Here is a 19208-nt window from a genome sequence, read left to right on the forward strand (position 1 = left end):
TGAAAATTAATGTAACATTAGCAAGCACATCAACAAAACAACAAGGGTGAAAGGAACAGACAAATATAGTGACACTGTGTAGACCTTGAATTGGTCTCAACTTACTTTCTTTTTTTGGTCACTGTGTTCTCAAAGTCAGGAAACTCCTTTTAAAAAAAAAAAAGAGAAAAAATAAGAAAATCAAAAAATTTTCATCAAAATGTAATATTTTCCTAACTGTAAGGACAATGCAAGATGCTTTTATGCACATTTGATGTGTGTTTTTAATATTCACTGATATTCAACAAGTGAAGCTATGGAGGACACAGTGTAGGAGAGAATATATGTAGGTAAGTGTCCTGGGTTTTCAGAGGTTTCAATATCAGTGGCTCCCAAGAAGTTAACACTGACAACTATAATACCCCTGAAAAATCAGAGCACAATACTCTTACCTCAAGAATGGGTATTTCTAGCATAATATGATTCTTTTAAATATTGCCTCCAAAATGGAAGTTTTATGAGGATAAAATGCACACAAATTACAATGGGATGAATCTTTCTAATGGACACAGAAGTATGCAGACCCTCTAACTCCGTAACATGCAGAGGAGATCCATATCTGGTGTAGATGAAACAGATCTGGGGGTATTGGTCAACACTCAGTTGAACATGAGCCAGCAGTGTGCCCAGGTGGCCAAGAAGGCCAATGGCATCCTGGCTTGTATCAGAAATAGTACTGCCAGTAGGAGTAGGGAAGTAATTGTCCCTCTGTACTCAGCCCTAGTGAGGCCCCACCTCGAGTACTGTGTCCAGTTTTGGGCCCCTCACTACAAGAAAGACATTGAGGCCCTGGAGTGTGTTCAGAGAAGGGCAACGAAGCTGGTGAGGGATCTGGAGCACAAGTGTTATAAGATGCAGCTGAGGGAACTGGGATTGTTCAGTCTGGAGAAGAGGAGGCTCAGGGGAGACCTTATTGCTTTCTACTGCTATCTGAAGGGAGACTGTGGTGAGGTGGGAGTCAGCCTCCTCTCCCATGTAACTAGCAATAAGGCTAGAGGGAACAGCCTCAAGTTGCACCTGAGGAGATTCAAGTAGGATGTTAGAAGATAGTACTTCTCCAAAAGAGTGGTCAGGCACTGGAATGGGCTGCCCAGAGAGGCAGTGGAGTCACCAACCCTGGAGGTGTTCAAGGAACATTTAGATGTGTGTTGAGGGACATAGTTTAGTGGGAAATATTGGTGATAGGTGGATGGTTAGACTGGATGATCTTGTAGGTCTTTTCCAACCTTGGTGATTCTATGATTCTACGATTCTATAATAGAGCAGGAAACAAGGCAAGTAAAACTGAAAGCTGTGTAAGTCAGCCTGAGTGGCACAAAAACAGACTGAAACACTGGGCTTGAAGCAAGATCATACAGCTGAAGGGGCCCAGCTGCCGGGCTTATGCCTTTTTTTGATGAGCATGTGTTAGCTGAATATCTGCTTGAATGTTCTTTCATCATCTGCTTCCTTTTCTCCCTTTGTGCCACTCAGAAATTCTCAGGACCTAGTTATATGGGTCATAATGGATTATCTTGTCCTTTTTCGGAGACCAAGCATCATGTGCTGGCAAGTGCAGAGTCTAGGACTTTATTTAAAGAAAGTCCATCGAAAAAGGAAAGAGATGGCAAGATGTGGGAAGGAAGAGAAGGGTTATGTGTGTGTTGAAAGACTAAACAAAAGGGTACCTCACTCAGCAAGGAATGCTGTAATTTCTCACTGCTATTATAGCCACTTTGGGACTTGAAGTTAATTTTAACTTTAAGTAAACCTGAGGATGTCGTTCTAGGGCAGAAGAGATCTCTGATCGCAATACTATTTTGATATCTCCTGAGACAGAATATCAAAGCAATGTACCACTTTCATATCTATTTCTTCCAGCCTGGAAAGCAGAAACGGGGGTTAAAATGTCCATGATGAATGTCATTTAGATCTGCGGGGCAACAAGACACATTTAAAAAATAAATATGAAAATGTCAATTTATAGACCTATTTCTTATATTCTTAAATTTATTTTTTTTCCTTTATGTAATACCATCTACATCTGCACAGTTATGAACACAGTAATGTAAAAAATACCTACCAGCTTGCATGATGAAAAACCAAAACAGATACTACATTAAATGATGCAAGTGCATAACTGAGAATTTTATATATTTTTTTTTCCTTCTCTTGGTAAAATCCATCATAGTTTTTTTAAGCTTCTTCAGACAGTGCATTAGGAAAAGGCTGTTTTATTGCACTGAGGTTATTTTAGCAGAGTGCAGGAGGTTCCACTAGTACCTGGACATTTGTGAATGCTAATAATTGTATGCAGTTTTCACATAATATTTTTGCAAGTATAGTTTCACTCTCAGATAATGTATGTGGATCAAAAGAGTATATACCTTTTACCCTGAGATACTGCAAGCAATGCAAGACAAATTTCATACTGAAATAAAAAACAAACCCTTCAGCATGTCTTGGGACAAATCTTTTCAATAACTCTAAAGAAATGGTTGAAAGATGTAAAAAAAAAAAATGATTTTAAGGCCCTTTAAAAAGGGTAGCATCAACATCTCAATTAAAATTATCAACAATTTTATTTCAGAAAGAATCATTAAAGGAAGTACTATGCATGAAGATCAGAGACCACACAGAGGATGTTGTTAAGTTAGAATCTGTATGTGAACCAGGGTAAAAACTAGAGATGTGGCATTCTCTGAAGTTCAGTGTGGTCTTAAACCTGGAAAGATTATTAATTCAAGTCTTGCCATGCCAAATACCTGGTGTGGAACATGTGGGTTTAATCTGTTGCTCTACAATTTGAAACAAATACTTCAGCACTAGTTTCCTAAAAGGCAGCAAAAGATGCGTGTATAGCATTACTTCACATGCTGAGGCAATACTGAAGAATTCATTAGATATCGTGGGATGCAGTGTCACCATGGAATACGATGGTGGGTTTCAACGGGCATTTAAAAATGGCTCCTGTCATGGTTTTATGATTTTCGGTTATTGGTACTCCACATCATGACATCATGTAGTGAATGTACCTGGTCCTCAGAAGAGAAGGACTACTACATTCCCCACGGTACTTTGTTCCTCTGTTACCATTTTCCAGCCGGAGGGAAAAGATAAAAGCTCGCAGTATAAAAACTTGCAGATCACGAGACCTCGTCCCTTCTTCCGCCGTCTCTCGTCTTGGCAGCACCTCGCTCTCCAGCCGTCTTATCGTCGGTAGTAGAGTAAGGCCTACCTTGATTTTGGGACATTCTCTCTCTCTGTATTGGATTTATCAGCTTAAATTGTAATTATATTGTACTATAGTGTGTTGTTTTGCATTCCGATATTTTATTTAGTAAATTAGTTTGTTTCTCCTCAGATTGTTGCCACTGTTCTTTGCTCTCAGGCCCATCTCCTTACCCTTTTTCCCTTTTCCCTTTTCCCGGGGTGTGGACCCGTGGATCCCCCATCCCCTTCGGCACAGAACCGGGCCGAACGCCCGTAAACCGTTGACAGCTCCTTTTATTCAGTGCATCTCTTTTTGTGATGTCTGAATCAGCTGTCTAATTTGGGGTACAAAAATTAATTATTCTTGTTAGCACTTACTTTTTAAGTTTCTACAGTACTTGAATATACTATAAAATCCTATATCTGTAATCTCTAAGAATTTAAGCAGTTTTGCAAACATGTTTTACCTTAAACTGTAAAGTAATTTTCATTTAAAATCTCATCTCTACATTCTCTGAAGTTTGTCATCACCTTTTCTATGGAAACTAGAAAAGTTTCCCTATCCCAAATGCGAATGATTATTTCTTAAAAATAAACTAATATATAGGGAAACTCAGCATTATGAAATTGCAGTAAAATCTCTGCTTTCATCAAATAGCTCTGAATTAAGGAACAAGTCCCTGTGGTGTTTATAAGTAAGCTGAAAAAGCTGAAGCTCCTCTGTTAGACTTACAAGCAGGGAAACAATAACTTCAGATAACTAGCCCTCTTCTTTCCCCCAGTGGAATCAAATGCCAATTACAAAGTAGGTAACATAACTGCTTGTGGTTTTGCTGACAATAACTTAGAAAGACCAATAAATTATTTGGCATTTTTCTGATATACAGGGTAGTTGATCATATCACAGCAAACAGTTAAAAAGTATGTGGACATTTGTGATTGCAATCTGACAGGAAATGTATGAAAATATTTTTAATACAGAAGACTTTTCTTGTGAAGCTTAAGACAGGCCATGAAGTAGAAAATGAAGAAATTCAGTGTCTCAGTTAATAGCACTGTTAGAGACAAACTGTACCCATATGATTCATTACGCACTTTTGGCTACCAGCTGTATCTGAGGAAGACTTGATTCAACATTTCTATACTTAAGGTTCAGAAACAGCTCTGTAAATTTAGTTTTCACTCTCTGTTTGAGAAGACAACTGAAGCTAAGCAACAGAGAAAGTAATGCAAGTTAACAGACATACCCCCGAGAGAATTAAAATCAAAAGACAAGCGTGTATAACAGGCACAAGCCATTACCAGAGGAACCCAGACTGGGGACACATCATATACTAAACAAGATAAAGAGAGTACATAACAGATTATTCTTCATCCAGAATGTGTTGTTTGTGCATGCATTTGGCCAGAAGCAAAAATAATCACTGTTCAAAAAGGTGTCCAACGAGTGTATTCTCTGAATTATGTCCTGCACAGCTCCAGTTGCCACAACATCCTGTATTTTCCATGTCACTGGTGGAACAGCCCAACTACAGTTGAGACAAATCACAAGAGACAAGATAACTGCAAAAAAAATAACTGCTTTGCTGCAGCAGGAGGAAAAATTTCCACTAGCTCTATCTTCTGTCTTCTGAGCTGAGGGAAGCAGAACTTGAATGCCTGCTATGTTGATTTACAAAGTAATATGGGAAAAAGGAAGGGGGAAAAATCTCCCAAGAAAGAGAAGTGTCATGTCAAGCTGTTCCATCCTGAGGAAATTTAACAGCTCTGTGGAATCTACATGGCCATGGCTCAGCCAATCATTTAAACATACACTCAAGCCCATACCCATTAGCAATGCACTTAAGTATATGCATTACTGAATAATGATAGATGGCTGAATCAGGGCCTGAGGGAGCCAATAATGCTCTGAATTTATCATGCTATGGGGGCCGCCCTGCAGCATGGAACCAAGTGACGGAATTAAAAATGGGAGAGAAGTACAAATGGGCTCAGTTAATAAGCTTAACGGCTTCATCCAAGGTGTAGGTCTAATAACTCACATGCTAGAAATAGCAGATAAGATTACACATAGTCCTTTGGCCTTAGCAGCATTTTTCCATAGGTCTTACCGCTGACGCGTCATCACTAATCTTGTTTTCCATTTCTAGAGAGTATTTTATAAATAACCACGTTGATTCTACAGCCAGCACAGTGACACAGCATTGAGCTGTTATTTTTAGTTAAGTGCTGAGCTGAATATTCTCTCAAAACATTAAAAATAAAGCTCACAGCCAGTCTTATGGGGCTTCTTGTTAATATTTAGTGAGACAACAGATGGCTTCCCACTTACCCTTGCTTTTATTGATGATGAAATTTAAATTTATGACGAATAAATGTGCCATCACTAAAATATCCCCTTTAGGAAAACAGAAATATATGATAAGAGTTAGCAGAAACGGAAGTGCTGGATTCTTCTATTCACTGCTGTGTATGTGTCTTCATGGACCAGGCACTGCCACAAAAACAGCACTAAGTAATATGAAAAAAATATTCTTCAATTTTTTCAGATTAATATCTACCATTTTCTAACCCTACAAAAGCAACATATCTGCTTCTCTAGGCTGGCTCAATGAAAATAAAACTGCATTGGACAGGTTGTTTAATTTTATTGGGTTTAAAATTTATGTAGCCTCACTATATATTAAAATAATGAAGAGTCTGAAGGAAAGCTGCCAAATCAGAAAACAGTGCAAAATAAAAAAAAAGCAACAAATAAAAAGCCTGAGGTCACTGCATCTTTAATTCTTAGTCTTACACGTTGTAATTAACCTAGTATTATGGATCTGACTCTACCATACCTTAGCAAGGTGAAAGACAAGTCACAGTAGTTATCAGTTGCAAAGTATTGTGTTACATCCTGGACACAAACCAAAGAGCAATTCTAGTCTTAATTTTCAGTTCAATTTTTCTAAATCTGGTTCCTAGCAGATTAGCGTAGGACAAAGAAATAGCATAGCTGCCATTAGCTGGTCAGCTGGCTTGAGGTCATACAGACAGGGTGTTGAGAAGCAGAAACATTCTGAATGGATGTAGGAGCTGAACTATAGTGTCCCACATTCATTAGAAGAATAGCTTGTTTCAATACTGTTGTGTGCCACAGCCCTAGCCAAATAGGTAGATTTTCATGTATCTGAAATACTACAAGCATGCTAGGATCAGGTCACAGCCATAATTCACAACCATGATTAAAGACACTTAGGTGAAATGGTGCAGAAGTGGCTCATTTTTATAGTAATGAGGTCACAACCAGATAATGGGGAGAAACTTGTCACACAGGAAAGCATCTCCCACTTACTGCAATAAAACCATAACTCAAGCACATCTCAGAGCCCAGGCTCACAAATCTGTGCTGATGCAATGAGGCCTCTTGAGATCTCTGCGCTACTATGATCTCAAAGCCAAACCATTGCACAAAGCATCAAGATGATTATCCAGAAGAGAGCATGCACAGAGTAAGATGGGTCGGGGAAGAATAAGTTCTTTCCATTCCTTCAGGATTCAGAAGATGCATGCAACAATTAGCCAGCCATTTTCCTATCCCACTTGCTCAAATGCTGTCTCCACACAAGTCCTGTTCACAAACCTGCTTTGCGACACTGCAACACCTTAGGCCAAACAGACATATAGGTACATGGTAGCTAAGCACACAGCACACAAGGCTGGCATAATCTGTGTGAGCAGGACAGTCTCTCTTCCTTTAATAATGAACATCCTGGTTTCTTGTTATTCCTTCACAAGGCTGCATCATATGTCACTATTTTGCAAAGATAGAGATAGTAATTACAAATAAAGGAGGCATTGTTAAGCAGAAAAAAAAGATTATTAAATGAAATAGAAGAGATTATTTAATGAAATAAATGAGATTATGAAATGTAATATTATTCCTGTTATTCCTATTACTTAGGAAGAAAAAAATATGGAAGACAATTTCCTTCACATGTTTGCCTAATGATGTTTTATCAAATGTAGTGGTTATTCCACAGAGGTTACCATTTACAAAATTCATACCACTCACTCTTTAAAAATGTATTTTTTTTAATAAAAAGGACAGCTAAAGACACAGGTAGAGACACAGTAACCAAGTGATTGGGTACAGGGATGAGATATGAACACTGGCTCTATAGAGCCTAAATATTTCAAACTAGAAGCTAAGCAAGCTGAACACACGTGAGTCTGGATACGCAGTAATTTTTTTTTTTTTCAAAATACACTTCATACTTTACAATTGCAGTTTACTTACCAAAGACATAGACCTATCAGACAGTCCACAGTTTGCACGTGTGCTCACCGGTGTGCTGGGCTGGCTGCAAGTACTGGTTGTATCCTTGGGTTCTTGATGTTCAGGGACAGGCTCATACAAGCTGTCCATTGAACCCTCCTAAAATAGATTGAAACAGACTTATGTAGATGAGCACTTGTAAACCCACTTTAAAAACAAACAAACAAAAGCATTCATTTTGCATGATCTTTAAAATATAAAGACTGATTTTCCTTTGTTATCTTTCAAAATCCTTCATTTCCTCTCTCTCAAAAAATATGCAACACTTGCGTTAAATACCAGAATTTTGGAGTTCACAATATCAAAACACAGATTCCACAGATTGGCAGGAATAAATATGAGGGTACAGTGAAAATGAGACTTATATGCTCAGGAGGAGTTAAATCAGATGAGTATCTTCTCCTGAATACTATGTGAAAATTTCTATGAAAAGGATAAACTGTGTTTTTCAGTTAATACTCGTTACTTATGGGAAAGTGTTAATTTGATGCAGAAAGCTAACCCTACCCCACAGAAGTTAACAGAAACAATGCTTCCAGATCTCAGAATTTGAGCCATGATTTAGGCCCCCAAAATCATGAGATTGGCTAGAAATTAATTAAAAATTAATTTGCATTCAAATATTTGAACTTAATGTGATAATATACATGTAAGGATTCTTTTCCTCAAGCCAACAAAAATACAAACATTTTAATGTAAGACAAGATTTTCATATTTATCCCTCAACTCCAGGAGACACATACTTCATGTATGCATCACCATTCCACAATTCAAGACTTAAATGAAAGCAGATGGCAAAACCAAGACACTAACTAGTAATCCTAGATTTTAGAAGTCGTCACTTTGATCTGTGTTGAATATTTTCCCAGTGAATTTTAATAATTGACTTTAACTGCATTAATTAAGGAATAAATCAAATTTTTCACAGTATGACATAGCAGAGTAACACAACTGAAATTAATGAAATATTATTATATAAAAACATTTATTCCTCTAGTACAGAGGATAAACACAGATGCAGATCTGAATCTAGGCTGCTAATACATAATGTTTAACAGGTAATATTATTGAGTGGTGAAACAGCAGGTCAAACACATTACTTGCTTTTGCAACCACAATGTCTATCTGTGGAATTTCATTTGCTTCAGTCTACTAGAGTTTTGATAAGCCAAGATAAATGCTGTTTGAGAAATATTATGGGTTGAAACTCTGGGAAATACTTCAGTTATATACCAGAATTGGTTCCAGTTGCGAATGAGTTCATGCTTCCTGGTAAAGTAGTGCACAGGTTATGAAGCATGCTACTCATGATGCACATAACTGCCTGGGTTTTGACAACTATGTTTATTTCTGCTTGGATCTGGCCAAATATTTAGAGTTTTGTCTGCCTGACACTTGTGTTTCCTAAACAAGAGAGCCCACCAAAAAGAATTGCTTGACCACTGGTATGGAGAAGGAAGAGACTAAGAGGAGAGAGGGAAGGGGGAGAAAGAGAGGAGGGGGAATATTAAGGAAGTGTGATAAAGTTATTGAGGAGAGCAGAAAGCATGAGAGGAAGCTCACACAAGAAAGAGAAAGCTTGTAGAGGAAAGATGGAGTGTGGGGTGTCAGAGCAGGTGAGTCTGGAAAAGTAAGAGTGTGCAGAAAATCACAGAATCACAGAATTGTAGGAGTTGGAAGGGGCCTCTAGAGATCATGAAGTCCAACCCCCCTGCAAAGCAGGCCCCCTACAGCAGGCTGCACAGGTAGGAATCCAGACAGGTCTTGAATATCTCCAGAGAAGGAGACTTCACCACCTCCCTGGGTAGCCTGTTCCAGTGCTCTGGCACCCTCACTGTGAAGAAGTTCCTTCGCATATTGGCCATTTCCCCTTGTCCTGTCCCCACAGACCACTGAAAAGAGGTTGGCCATGTCCCTTTGACTCCCACACTTAAGATATTTGTAAACATTAATATTAAAGATCCCCTCGCATTCTTCTTTTCTCAAGGCTGAACAGACCCAGTTCATTCAGCCTTTCCACATAAGGAAGAATGCTCCAGGCCCTTTATCATCTTTGTGGCCCTCCGCTGGACTCTTCCCAGGAGATCCCTGTCTTTTTTGTACTGGAGAGCCCAGAACTGGATACAGTACTCCAGGTGAGGCCTGACCAGGGAGATGTAGAGGGGAAGGATCACCTCCCTCGCTCCTTTTAATGCACCCCAGGATGCCATTGGCCTTCTCGGCCACCAGAGCACACTGCTGGCTCAGGGCCAACCTGTTGTCCACCAGGACCCCCAGGTCTTTCCCTGCAGAGCTCCTCTCCCACAGGTCATGTCCCAGCCTGTACTGATACTTGTGGTTATTCCTTCCCAGGCGCAAGACTCTACACTTGCTTCTGTTAAACCTCATCTGGTTTCTTACTGCCCAACTCTCCAGCCTGTCCAGGTCTTGCTGAATGGCAGCACAGCCTTCTGGCATGTCAGCCACTCCTCCCAGCTTTGTATCATCAGTAAACTTGCTGAGGTTGGACGCTATCCCCTCATCAAGGTCGTCGATTAATATATTGAACAAGACCAAACCCAGCACAGACCCCCGGGGAGCACCGCTAGTCACAGGTGTCCAACCGGACTCTGTGCCGCCAATCACCACCCTCTGAGCTCAGCCAGTCAGTCAGTTCTCAACCCACCTCAATGTCCACTCATCTATCCCACACTTTCTCAGCTTCATTATCAGGATGAATAAAAGATAAAGCACTTGATCCTGTAGAGAGGACTGCAATTTAGATGGCTTCGAGAACATCACTGATTTTGTGGGACTGCTTTCTAAATTTCTGAAATATCAAATAAAAACACAGGAACCAAATAAAAGGAAAGAGGCGTTGTACATCTCCTGTCTATACGATCAGCAAAACGCACTTAGTGTCTTTTTCTATTTGGACCTTCAGAGCAGCCTTTGGGAGACCACTGACATGGCAGAGCATCACCTGCGCACACAGCCACTCCCTTGCAGAAGCTGTGCAATTGAAATAAAAGAGCATTTGCAAGAAATTGTGACAGACTGGGAAGAGATGGCTATTTTTTTCTGTTAACGCTGCTTGGAAACTGATTTCCCCTCCCATCTGGAGAACCTGAGGGACAGCAAGGAATCCAAAAGGGAGCGATTCGGGGGACCACACGGGGAAGGGGAAGCGAGGTCTGGGCGAGGTGATCACCTTCAGATACAGTTTTATTTGCTCCTTGACTCAAGTGAAAATACCTGTGGCTCTGTGCAGGACCACCAACAAGGGCAGGTCAGCAACACCTGCTTGGGCTGCTGCACCAGCCAGGCCATAGGCACTGCATGGTGACGTCACCATCATGACACATGGGCACCACGGTGACATTTGGGCCTCTCCCACTGGAACCCCTCGACAATTCTGTGGGATGTCACTTGCCAGCAGGCAGGGCAAAGGGTAGCTCCCTGCAGAACTGGCTGCGAGCACAAACCACAGTCACATTGAGACAGTAGACATTGAAAGTGAGCTGTCTGCAGTAGGAACTTCTGTTTCTGATCCAGAGGGTCCGGCTACATCCCGAGGCTTTCCTTCTCATCTTTCGGGCCAGGATAAAGGAACAGCTTGGGCATCAAAAATGGATGAAAAGGATGTACTAACTCATCCTGATAAGGAGGAAATCAAATGCATACCTCATGCTTCTTACACGGAGAGTACACACAAAGACATTGCTATCTCTGCAGCCCTCACTTTTCCTGCAAAACTCTGGGTACTGCTCAAAAGTCACCAGTTAAAGAGCATTTGGTGGGGTCAGAATGGAAGCTGCATTGTAACTGACAAAGAAATATTTCAGAGCGAAGTACTGGGAAAGAAAGGATCTCTGAGAGTCTTTGGGACAGAGTATGAAAAGCTTTATTCACCAGCTTAATGTGTACGGATTCACAAAAAGGCAGCGTGACTTCAAAACATCTCCCTCGCTTCCTGAGTTTCTGGCAGAGGAAGAGGTGTTTGCAGCTCACAGGAAGGTACATTCGTTGCTCCACACATGAACCAACTCCCGTAATATTCTGGTGGAAGAGATGGAGGGTCCAATAAAATAAGCCTTGGTAACAGAGGAGATGAGGATGACAGTAAACGTTCTGATCCTAATTTCCTCCTCTGGCTTTTTGCAGGAATTTTAGAGGTAGCATTGCTGAGTACTAGAAATGTGGGTAAAATACATTTGGGTTTTATCCACTGAGTCTGAACCCAAGGAACGGAAAGATAGCTGAGGTATGAATTTATTTCAACATATCTTGCTTTGGCCAACCTAAGCTGTAAGTTTAAACTGACCAATAGACATTTTAATACCCATGTTTATCTTTAGCAAGTAAAAGTTTAAGTTTTGCTACCTCACTGTCTTTCAGTCCCAAACTGATCACAACTCTTCTCCTTTGCATTTTCAGTTACTTTGCTACTACAGCCCACACTTCAGGAAAGATCACCCAGAGCTGCTGGAACACTGCAAGCGCAGAGTTGCCCAAAAGAGAAGAGCTATGGCTGCCCCCAGCCCACAGGAAGAGCTGAACGAGGGCCCCCCGAGGAGCAGCCCAGATGCCCAGCCCATGGAGGGAACAGCTGCTGGGCCAGAGAAGAGCCTGCTGCCAGCAGATCCACAAGCGGGCACACAGACAGTGGCATCCATGGGGCCTCCACCACCCAAGCAACCCAAGAAAGCCCCTACCCAAGCCCAAGCAGGCAGCGCTCCAACTCCTCCAGACCCTGCTGCTGCACCAGGGAGGGAAGAGTGCCAGCCTCTGGCCCCCTCCCCGCTGCCACCAAGCAGCAGTCCCACCTTGGGTGCCGCTTCAGCTCCTCCAGCTTACAACACTCTGCCCTTCATGGCACCCACTCTTACACCTGGCTCAATGTGGCAGGCATTTCCCCAGCCCCAGCAGGAATCAGAGCTGCAGGATCCTGGGGCTGCCCTGCATTACCTCAGCCAATGCTTTGCCATGGCCATGTTGGCAGCAGCCAACATGCACCTGCAGCTCCCACAAAGCAGCCCCACATTGTCCAACATGCACCTGCAGCTCCCACAGAGCAGCCCCACATTGCTCCAAATGCACCTGCAGCTCTGACGGAGTAGATGTAGAAGGGCAGCCGGAACCCTAGCACGGAACCCACTGCACATAGCAGGGACAGCCGCACCCATTTATAGGTTTGTAACTTCCTACTTCATAGACAGATGTTTCTGGAAATAGGATGTTTGAATAATAAAACTTTTCTGTTGCCATGTCCTTTTCATTCACTCATTCAGGTGACATCTCAGATCACATTTTCATTCTGTCTTCAAAAAGAAGTAGAAACAATAGTTCTCTAAAACAAGTTAACAGTTTTCTCTAACAATGATGCTGTAGACCCTTAGCCATAGAGAGTAAAAGATTGGATGACGTTTGGATGCTGCATGCACTGAGAATGCTCTTCCTAATGATGACTTCTGCGGGAGAGACTAATTAAACTCTAGCACTTTAATTATTGAAGACTCAGAAAGAGAATGCAAACTTAGTAGGATGACTGCTCACAAGATATTGCTCTACACTGCCAGACGATAATAATTCTTGATTTAATTTCTGGGCTAACATTTACCAAGGGTCTGATAAACCAAGTGCTTTGGAGAGGCCTCCTCTGGAAAATCAGAGAACACCATTCAGAAGACCTGGAAAGATATTTGGCCTTTCTTGTTACAGAAAGGTTACAATAAATATAAATTTGACAATTGTTTTAAGTCTTAAACGTATTAACGTCTAGAAAAATATTTCACTCCTTTTACCTGCACCATTATACTCACAAAAAATATCACTGACTTGTCGTCAGTGAGAATGGCATCAGCTATAATTCTCAAATATGCTGGCATATATCCTCAAGAGAAGTCCCGTTTCCAAAATATATTGAACGTTTGCATTTCAGATCTAATATGAAGGACAGAACAACCAAATTGTAAAGTACTAATCTTATATACCCACATTATATAAGCTCCAGATCTTTAAAAGTTACTTAGATATTCCCAAACAATGTCTTTTAGATAACACACATACTATTTTCCTTAAATTGTAGACTTGTACGTCACTTCAGAAGGAAGATCTACCATACAAAAGAAGTATGCCAGTTTGGATACACATTTAGGTCATGGCATCGTCAGACAAGCTTTGTTGCTATTTTGTTTTCTTTTGGTTTTTGTGTTTTTTAAAAATCTGTACCTCCTTTATTCCTTAATGCATAAGTTAATCTGCACAGTGTGAATATCCAATTCCTCTTCCTGTAAGGCACATTCCTTATTTCATTCTGTCCTGCATCCAAACACTGTCTCCAGATCATCTCCATGTGAGATGTGAGGGACTGAAAAATGTGAAGGTCATGAAAAGTGAGGACGTGAGAAAGAAGGTGTGTGGGTAGAGCATACCAGAAAGAACAAGTGTATATAAAGAATAATGCAAGGGAAAGGTAATGCTCAAGAAAGAAACATGCAGGAGAGATCTGGAGGTTGGTGGCCTGGCCTGTGGCAGGGGGTTTGGAACTTGACGATCCTTGGGGTCACTTCCAACCCAAGCCATTCTGTGCTTCTATGAGAGAGTGAAGAAGAGGAAGAAGAAGAGAGAAACAGCAAAGGAGTGAAAAGCAGAGAGAGAAAGAGTGACAGATATGAGCAGTGACTGGGAAGTGCTCAAGAAAAGGCAAGAGGAAGAAATCGGATGAGAGAGAAAGCTTGTATGAGAAAGAGCGAGAACAATGGTGCAAGAAAAGGTGTAAACACGTGAGAACATGAGTGTGTGAGATTGAGACTATGTGCATGAGAAACAGCAAGTGCATGTGAGGGAGAGAGAGAGCATGAGAAAGAATGAGCATGCAAAAAAAAGTGCAAGGACATGAAAAGGAGCAAGGCTGCAATAAGGGAGAGCGCTCAAGAAAGAGAGTGAGTAAAGACATGCAAGTGTGGCCAAGAGAGAACAAGATAACGAGTATGTGAGAAGAGTGTGTGTGTACAAGAGAAAGCATGTGGGAAAAGCACACAAGAAAGAGTGTGCGGGAAAGAGTGAGGAGACAAAGGGAAGAGATGACATAAGAAAGCAAGCACAAGGGCATGAGAATGAATAAGCACAAGGCTGCAGGAAAGAAACTGAGAGAGTGACAAACAGCATAAGAAAGGGAGCATGGGCATGAAGAAAGGAGCGTGGGCTTGGCAAAGAGGATGTCAAAATCAAGAGAAAGTGAATGGGGAGAAATAAAGAGAATGAGAGTGAGTGAGAAAGAACAAGGGAAAAGGAGAATAAGTGAGAGAAAGGAGAACAGCAAGGGAAAAAAAGGCATGTGAATCTATGATTCTATGTGGGAATAAGAAAGAAAGGTTGTGAGAAAAGATGCAAGGTCACAAGAAAGAGGGTGAGGTCACAAGAATGGGAGTTGTCAAAAAGGGTGTGTGGATGTGAGGAGATGCTTAAGAGTGCAAGAAAAGGAGTGAGGTTGTGGGAAAGAGAATGTGCACACAAAAGTGCATTGTTGTACATGGGACAGCAGAAGTTCATGTGGGAGAGAAACTGAGTGAAGGAGAGCTAGATGATGGGGAGCTGGGCAGAGGTAGCAAGGGCATCCAAGAAAGGGCCTGTAGGCCTGCCCCTTGCCCCCAAAATCAGTCAACGAGAGAAAATTCTTTACAGATTTGAGCTCGTGCAGACTTAGAATTTATTCAAATCTTTAGTAGTTTTGAGCATATTAAACAGCACAAGGCAATGCGAGAGATAACAGGAAAAAAAACAGCTTAATTCTGTAGTGCCTGCTACTTTCCCTTTATGGCAGAAAAGATCCTAATTCAGAGCTAGAGGAAAATAACTGTCTGCAGTTCTTTACTTTGCATATTACTGTCATCGTGTGCAAAGACTACATGGATCATAAGGTGGAGAGAATAACAGCTGTTTTAGTTTATGACATTAAATATAATATATTTTATATTGAGTTGTCAGCACATCTTTCAACCAACTATAAAAATAAAACATATAACTAGTTCTACACTACTGAAAATCACTAAGACTATTAGATTTTCACTCGGTACTTAACTTTACATTTCACAAGCAAAACCAGTAGCTAGAAAGCTACCGTATGGAAGGGAAATAGACAAATGTAAGGGAAACTATTTGGCTTACACCAGATTGGTGCTCAACATGAATATCTGATCCGAGCATCCATGTAATTAGGAATGTTGTATCCTCTCCATAGCTCCCTTCTCTTGTAGGTTTCTGATATATATGATGTTGGCAGCACTTCAACATCTGAAATTCTTCCCTGTCTTCATCACTTCCAATGCTAATAATACTGTTCACTATCAAAGAAGGTTGTAATCAGCCTTTAAGTATTGCCTTCTATAAGGAGTTTTTTTTCTTTCCTCACATATCCACTTTCTGGATACAGAAACATTCCTGATATTCAGTTTTTCTTTGAACCAGAAACATATCTGGCTGTACCTCTCTTAGCAAACTGAATTACAGAGAATGATCCAAGGCACTGTAATGTGACCCTCAGCACAGGTGTTCCCTTGCCTGAGCAGTCCCTTGCTCACACTTGTCTTAGGTCAACTAAACGGCATCCAAACTACTCCTGAGCACGGTTCTTGAAACACCATTGAGGTGATACTCAACAGTCAGGTTGTATGCAGCCACTTTGTTTTGGAGAGTTTGCTAGAAAATACCTATGATATTGGGTACCAAGAAGTCTCAATATCTAGACATATTTGTGGACACGTACTTTTTTTAATAGTTGCGATCTCTCTCTTTCTTTTGGCTCCAAAAGTAGAGAAATAACTAAAAGTCTGTAATTTGGGCTAAGTGCACATTCATTTTCAAAGAGGTCCCCATCAGAGGAGAATATTCTGCTGTTTCCAGGAAGAATGCTACCAATTAAGTGAAAAAGGAAACTTTCTCAGAAGAAAAGAACCACCCAGACCAGGATTAATTGGCAGTGTGTTCCAGATGAACTGATGCTAGCCACAGAGTGTTGATGTTAACCTGATGATTAAAGACTTGATACAGGAAAGTATTATAGGAAAAATATCAACCTTAATTAAAGGACTATAATTAGCACTTCTCTTTCTCAGATTTGTAGGATTCTGTCATTTAGTAGACAGGCTATCAAAACAGATAGTTTGGAGACATAACTTCTTGCAATTGATAAACAGCAGTGCTTGATTTGGGCACCTCTCTATACATTGTCCAGAAACAAACAGTATTGTTCTGATTTAATCACCTGACACGATAAGCACCATAAGGTGGAAAAGACACTGCAAATTTGGAGTCTAATGTTGACATTTGAACATCATACGTCTACAAAAACTGAGACATTTATGCTTTAGACTGTTTTGTAAAATGAAAAAGGGACACAAGGTATTGAAGGAAAATATGTTTTTTCTGCAATTTCTTGAGACCAAGGTAAGTAATCCAATGCAAAGTTGATCTTAATGTACAAGCCAAATCATTCTGAAGTTAAGTCAGGACAAGATGTACTGCTGGGAAAACATCCCATCCTGGAACATCACCAACAAAAATAACAAGAAGAAGAAGAAGAAGAAGAAGAAGAATGAAAAGAACAGGAGATCATTGGACCCCCAACAGCAACAGGCAGGAGTAATTCCTATCTGCCTCCCTTGGAAGGGCAGAATACCATCCAGGTCCTTACAGCCATCTTGGGAATCATGACTGTCTTCAGCCTCCTTGACACCACTTGCAGGACTGGCCTGTCACACTGGGTTTCTCACACTAAAAATCTGTCTCAGTGGTACAGAGAGGTACAAAAGCAAATCCAAACAAAATCAAATTGGACAGTATAAACCAATGATGTTCCTTTAACTACCACTTGTTCCACCACTTCAAATCAGCCAGAAGTTGCTTCTACCATACCTTTAAACAAAACATTCCTGGCATTTCCTAAGATTATAGATTAGTTAATTCAATATGCTCAATAGGGAAGAAAATTATTGTTCAACCTATAAAACAATGTATTTAAAATACATATTCATGTGTACACACACACACACAAGCACACACTCATTGCAGTCAGTCTTAATCTATGCGAAGAAAACACTCATGAGAATACTATTTTTGCAAGGCTCTTTCTGTTTGCCAGTAGTCAAAGATCCTCTTCTGTGTTTTCAGGTTCAATACTTACTCCAGATATTCATTTTGTATAAATCAGAAGTTATTTCAATTGATAAATGTCAATTTACATCTGCAAAGCAACTGGCTCCTCTAGTGTCTTTTAACGTTGTTTTGAAACCTAATTATTTTGTTGTTATGTGTTATTTTTGATTTGCCTTTCTTGAAGAGAAAAATATCCACATATCTTGTTTGCTAGCTCAACCACTGTGCCGCCAGCCTTTTCACAGCCACAGACTGACATGGTAAAAGCAGCCAGTGTTCATACTTGGGTCACTAGCTCATTTCCAAGCTAGACAACCTGATTACAGAAAGTAATTGCACCATGTTGCATGCACTGGGAGGAGCACTCAGGGCTTTGATTTTTATGAAATATAGACCCATGCTAGTGACTTCTGTATTATCTTTAGATCTTGATAACTTGTGAGATGTTTTGCCAGCTGCTCAAGAGATTACCAGAGTGGACAGAATGGCTCCCATGGAAAGCTTGTAAAGAAAGGAGGTTATCTTCTTAGCAGCAATCTTTAAACAGAATTATTTCATTACAGAAACCATCATGGCAGTAGCTTTCACTTGTCTGAACTATCCATAATTACTGCCGTCAGAATGTCTCTCACAGTAACTTTAGTTGTTGCACACCCTGTATAACAGGGAAACTGTGACCTGACTTGCTCTCGTCCACACAGTCTCTCCCACATTGTGTCTATAAGCTGATTTCTCAACTGACACAGAAAGCAACACTTACTTAAAAAGTGAACTATGTAGAAAGCAAGAAGCTGCCCCAGTGGAGCAATAATAATTTAATAGAATAATTTTGTCCCAAAGAACTGCAGAAATGAATGTTTTCAAGCTGTTACAGACTGTACCACAAAGCCATTGTTAACTTTGAACAAATTCACCAGCACTCACATTAAACTGTGATCAAAAGTGTCCCTGAATTCCCATGGAATTACTTTTTATGAGAGGACACTTGTTACAGAATCCCAGTATATCATTTCACTTTAAGCACTCCAAAACAGCTTTTAATCCTTACAATCTGGTGAGCACCCATGCTCTGTGCTAAGACAGCATTAGCAACCAGCAACACAAAGTGGTTCCCTTATTTGAGTTTGTATCAGTGTGGCTTTAATACTGATCTTTAGTTTTCTTTTTAAACATATGGGGAATATACACTAAACATCTGTACAACAGACGAAAAAAGCGGCAAACAGACCTCCTTTGCTGTGTAAATACAGCAAATATACTCACCTAATTACCACTACTAATACTGAGCATTGGTACTGGCAGATGGTTAAGCTCTGGAAACAGAAACAGTTTCTGCGGATTTCCTAACCTCATTTACCTGTTCATTCTGACCAATTGTCTTGGAGTAAGAAAGAAGGAAAAAAAAGGAGAAAGAAAGGAAAGAAAGGTAGAAAGAAAGAAAGAGAGAAAGAAAGGTAGAAAGAGAGAAAGAAAGGTAGAAAGAAAGGTAGAAAGAAAGGTAGAAAGAAAGAAAGGTAGAAAG

At 40.5% G+C, this 19208-nt stretch overlaps 2 protein-coding genes across 5 annotated transcripts in view; one reads left to right on the plus strand and one right to left on the minus strand.

The window, feature by feature from the left end:
• Nucleotides 1–19208, minus strand: part of LOC110401829 (SAM domain-containing protein SAMSN-1-like) — a 270707-nt gene that overhangs the window by 69799 nt on the left and 181700 nt on the right. For 2 of the 4 annotated variants that reach the window (XM_021403359.1, XM_021403337.1), the window contains exons 1-3: nt 10787–10868; nt 7514–7651; nt 106–146 (exon numbers count right to left, since the gene is read on the minus strand). In XM_021403359.1, the coding sequence (XP_021259034.1) occupies nt 106–146; nt 7514–7651; nt 10787–10861 (254 nt within the window). In that variant the 5' untranslated portion in view covers nt 10862–10868. Of the gene's footprint in view, nt 1–105; nt 147–7513; nt 7652–10786; nt 10869–19208 lie in introns of those variants that run through there. The other 2 variants (XM_021403343.1, XM_021403349.1) reach the window with 1 other exon arrangement.
• Nucleotides 10962–12856, plus strand: LOC110401856 (heat shock transcription factor, Y-linked-like). The gene is given in 3 exon segments (XM_021403377.1): nt 10962–11420; nt 11422–11548; nt 11969–12856. Coding segments are annotated over 3 exon segments (1062 nt in total). The 5' UTR covers nt 10962–11160; the 3' UTR covers nt 12644–12856.

Source organism: Numida meleagris, chromosome 1 (genome assembly GCF_002078875.1).
Source record: "Numida meleagris isolate 19003 breed g44 Domestic line chromosome 1, NumMel1.0, whole genome shotgun sequence".
Taxonomy (NCBI): domain Eukaryota; kingdom Metazoa; phylum Chordata; class Aves; order Galliformes; family Numididae; genus Numida; species Numida meleagris.